This window comes from Populus trichocarpa, chromosome 4 (assembly GCF_000002775.5).
Source record: "Populus trichocarpa isolate Nisqually-1 chromosome 4, P.trichocarpa_v4.1, whole genome shotgun sequence".
In the NCBI taxonomy this organism is placed as follows: domain Eukaryota; kingdom Viridiplantae; phylum Streptophyta; class Magnoliopsida; order Malpighiales; family Salicaceae; genus Populus; species Populus trichocarpa.
This window is the reverse complement of record NC_037288.2, coordinates 19,498,044-19,502,234: the sequence shown is the minus strand read 5'-3', so window position 1 is coordinate 19,502,234 and position 4,191 is coordinate 19,498,044. Positions and strand designations below refer to the sequence as shown.

Sequence of the window (4,191 nt, the reverse complement as noted above, 5' to 3'; positions counted from 1 at the left end):
TTATTATTTTTTTTTGAAATTTTTTTATTTATGTGATGTCCCAAAATGAGTAACAATAATTATTATTACCAACATGCAAGTGATCATTATCAAGATAGGGTTCAAACCTGGTTAGAGTCGCAATAGCAGATGTAACGTGTTGATTCGCACCAGTGTTCGGAAACCAATCCATAGAGTTAGGAGAGGAGACATTATTGACAACAATTTTGACATTTGGTTGTTATCCATAGCTGTGAAGCTAAGAACATTGAGGAGTTGTATGATTAAATGATAGGCAAAGTTGGCACTTGACATTATTCGTAAAAGAACAATTATTGGACCATTGTGAAGAGCCACTATTCCTTCTATTTTATTGTCAATTGCTCTGCCTCTAGTCACTGTTATAAGACCTCTAAAAACCATGAAAATCAGACTTTTTTCGGGTGCTGTTTCGATTCTTGTTGGAATGCCAGCTTCCATGAAATCATCTTCTGCCACGACTAAAATTTGGACTATTGTTATACAAATCTGAGGACTGATGGTGTGTAATATTAGTTGATGGTGGCTGATCTAGCGTAGGCAGTAAAGAAGGAGTGACAGTTATGGGTTGAAGAGAGGTCTTGTAAAGGAACGCATGGGTAAGGAGATGACTATGAAGATCTGCATACAAAAAAGATCATGCCTTGGTCGTAAGGCTTGTTACCAAGTCTTTGAACTCACCGCGAAGACCCCAAAACATAAACAAATTGAAATCCTCAAGAGAACTTGGCTGGCCAACAACTCCTAATTTATCAAATAATATTTTTGCCTTCTCTGTGTGTGTGTGTGTGTGTGTGTCTATATATATATATATAAGGACAGAATCATCACCTTGATGAAAATCTTGAGAAGATCCATGAAGTTGCATAATGTAAAAATTACATGGGGAAGCTAGGGCTTGCTCAAGAGTACGAAAAATACAATGTGAGATTTTGCAATTGACAACAAGATGTAGTACATCCATTGAAAAAAAAGAAAGTAGTGCACTTAGAATAAGTTGATCCTTCTGCTTCCAATGAATAAAAAAAGGATTAGTTTGAAAAGAATAACCACCAACAACAATCACATAAGAAGGAGGACACAACAAGGAGTCGTCGACAAAGTGAAAAATACCTTGTCCAATAAGATACAGTTTTATCTGCCTTAACCAACAAAGATATCGGATTTTTGGAAGCTTTAAAGAAATAACTTACTGAGTATTAGATATGAGAACAATAGTTGTAAATGAAGCCTAAATCGGAGGGGAAATTTATGGCAACAACAGTAGCAGGGGAAGATTTCAAAGCAGAGGAAAAAAAAAGTCTGCATCGGTTGAGAAGAAATGGCAGCCTATTATTATTATTGTGGTTTTGTTGCTACCTTGAATTCTTTTTCTACTATTATTATTTCTTGGGTAAGGAGTGAGAACTTGCATGCAAAGCATGAGTATTTATAGTAGAGCATTTATCCTTTGTTTAAGTTTTTATTAACAATATAATAATCAGACATTCAAATTTGACAATTGTATGCATAAACACTAATACATATAATATATTTAATAAACAAGGAAATTTTGTGATATATAAACAACAATATTAATAATAAGGATGACGACGATTACCTGGGAGCTTAATTGCTTATGACTAAGTTCTTTGTACAAATACTTTAACCCCTTATTGGTCAAAATAATTGCTTTTTAATTGCGTGGATTAAGAAGAAACCTAATCTTAATTAGCTAACGATCAAGAATTTCTAGATTCTTCAATTTTTTTTTTTTTTTTGATTTACGTGGGGTGTCCGGGTCAGCTTACGCGCACCACGACTATTCCCCACGGCCCACTGGACATCCTGCAAGCCCAGGAGCAGGTAAGGCACCGCGGGGGTGACAGACGTGCACATAGAGGGTCGAACCCGGGACGGGGGCGGAACAAGTCACACGGTTGACCACAGCAGCTAGACCCTCAAGTGCGATTCTTCAATTTTTATACTCTTGGAGAGAACGTCTTCATCTTGTAATCTTCGTTCTCTTGCATTCTTCAAAGAAATCATGATTTTCATCCATGAAAAAATAAATACCCAAAACCATAGGCGCTAGATCTCTCTTTCTTTGTTTCACTGGTTAGATTGCTTGTTGTGTTCTTTTAATTTATTTATTTTTTGGTGTGGCTTTCTGATGGACTTCAAGCCTTCAATGATCGTTTCTTTTCATTAGTATTTCAATTCAACTTCATACCATCCCGGTTTGGTTTGATATATTTCTTGAAATCAATCTATCAAACCAAACCAGGTTTATCAACTGTGTTTTCAAATGATATCATATCTCTCTTTCCCTCTTCACAAATTAAAATCTAATATTTAATCAAAGCTGCATATCAACAAATCTGTATTTTCCTTTAATGCTGCCACCTATTTTGAAAATCTGTAATTTCAGAAGCTAGAAGTTTTGCCTATTTAATCCATGTCATCCGTAGAGATGAACACATGCCCGAAATTAACCTAGTTCAATCTCTTGATTTTTTTAGTTAGCTATATATTTCGGAGTCCATCTATTAGTTAACTTCTTCCTCTAAGATGTGTACTAAAAAAAACTTGGCTGAAGAACTTAATCCCATCTCTAAACATCACACATGACAGGGACGAGGAGCTGATTAACTTAACAAAACCTTTAGGATTATAACGTACACAAATACACACACAAAGAGGTATACAACCACTTCCTTATTACAACACAGCATGGTGATGCCAAAGAGCTATATGCAGAGACCAGGGCTTTGAGTACTGCCTTATTATCGAAAAAGGGAAATTCACAAGGTATTTATGTAGGGTTCACCCATTCTTGACTCTGGAGATCCTCCACAAGTTTTCTATCCAAATGGAATGCTGTGGTGATGACAGCAGGATTGATAGAGGGACTGGCTCCAAAGATTGCATTTGCTACTGTATTTACTCCTGGATTTTGACTTGTTAATGCAGCGATAGCAACTGCTGGAGTTTTTCCAATATTCAACTGAAAGTGAACGAGGCCAAATGGAAACACAATGAGATCTCCTGGTTTTAGAATCTTTGCAAAGAGACGATGATCAGGGTTTGACGTGACAAAACCAGCATAAAGAGTGCCCTTCACAACCAATAGAAGCTCTGACGCTCTAGGGTGATAGTGTGGAGGGTTCAGGCCACCATTTGGAGCAAAATCTATACGTGCCATAGATACACCAAGAGTGTTAAGTCCTGGCATTAGATCGGCCGTCACTATATTAACATGCACTCCAAGTTGATTTGACGTGTTTCCAGGAACATCAAACCCAGAAAACGAGAAATCATCTGGAGTGTAAAGGCTTGGATTCTTGCAAAATTTCCCATTGACAAGCACTGCACACACAAATCAACAAAGCCGTATTAGTTGTCATGTAAATTCAAAATGAATGATATATATAAAAGTTCGTCACTCGAAAATATCATATATAATTAAATTGGCTGCATGGTCCCGCCATGCCACATATTTTATGTGCTCAGCTATATATTATATATTGTGATCATAGAATTCGACCGGTACAGTGAATATATATACACTCATGTTGAATCGGGATCGTGAAATTTAAATGAAAGAGTGAAAAATGACAGAAGAAAGAGACAGTATGTATACCAGCAGAATCAGTATCATTTATGGCTACACATATGTCTTGAAGGGGGCTGGGGTCATAGGCAGTGGCAAATGAGGAAGTCAGGGCCAAGAGAGCAAGAGCTCCTAGCAAATTAGCAACTTTCATATCGTTCTCTCTTTTTCTAGGATTGTCTTTTGGTTGTGGAGTGAGAACTTGCATGCAGAGCATGGGTATTTATAGATGAGTTATACGCCGTTTAAGTTTTGTTTCTCAACCCTAATAGACCTTCACTAGTTAAATTTACATTTTGGCCCAAACAGAGAACACACTCATTACAAGCAATGGTGAGAACCCGGGAGCCTGATGATGACTAAGTTGAGGCAAAAAAGAGTTCAACAAGTGCTTTAATGTCTCTCTATTGGCCAGAGGTGGATAGAGAAGAAACGTATAATCGATCATAATTGCCTAACTATAAGAACTTCTAGAGTTTTCAATTCCATCGTGCGCGTCTTCATCTTGTACTCTTCATTCTTCAACTCCATGATGTAATTCATCCGCGAACACAGTATGCATAAATGGCTATATCGAATGT

The 4,191-nt window shown here is 37.1% G+C and overlaps 1 protein-coding gene across 1 annotated transcript; it reads right to left on the bottom strand.

The window, feature by feature from the left end:
- Positions 1-2,645: 2,645 nt before the first annotated feature.
- LOC112327209 (germin-like protein subfamily 1 member 16) lies at positions 2,646-3,829 on the bottom strand. The gene is made up of 2 exons (XM_024599166.2): positions 3,641-3,829; positions 2,646-3,366 (listed from the first exon to the last, which is right to left on the bottom strand). Exons 1-2 carry the CDS (start codon positions 3,825-3,827, stop codon positions 2,813-2,815), a joined length of 741 nt encoding a protein of 246 aa, XP_024454934.2. The 5' UTR covers positions 3,828-3,829; the 3' UTR covers positions 2,646-2,812.
- Between the last annotated feature and the right edge of the window lie 362 nt (positions 3,830-4,191).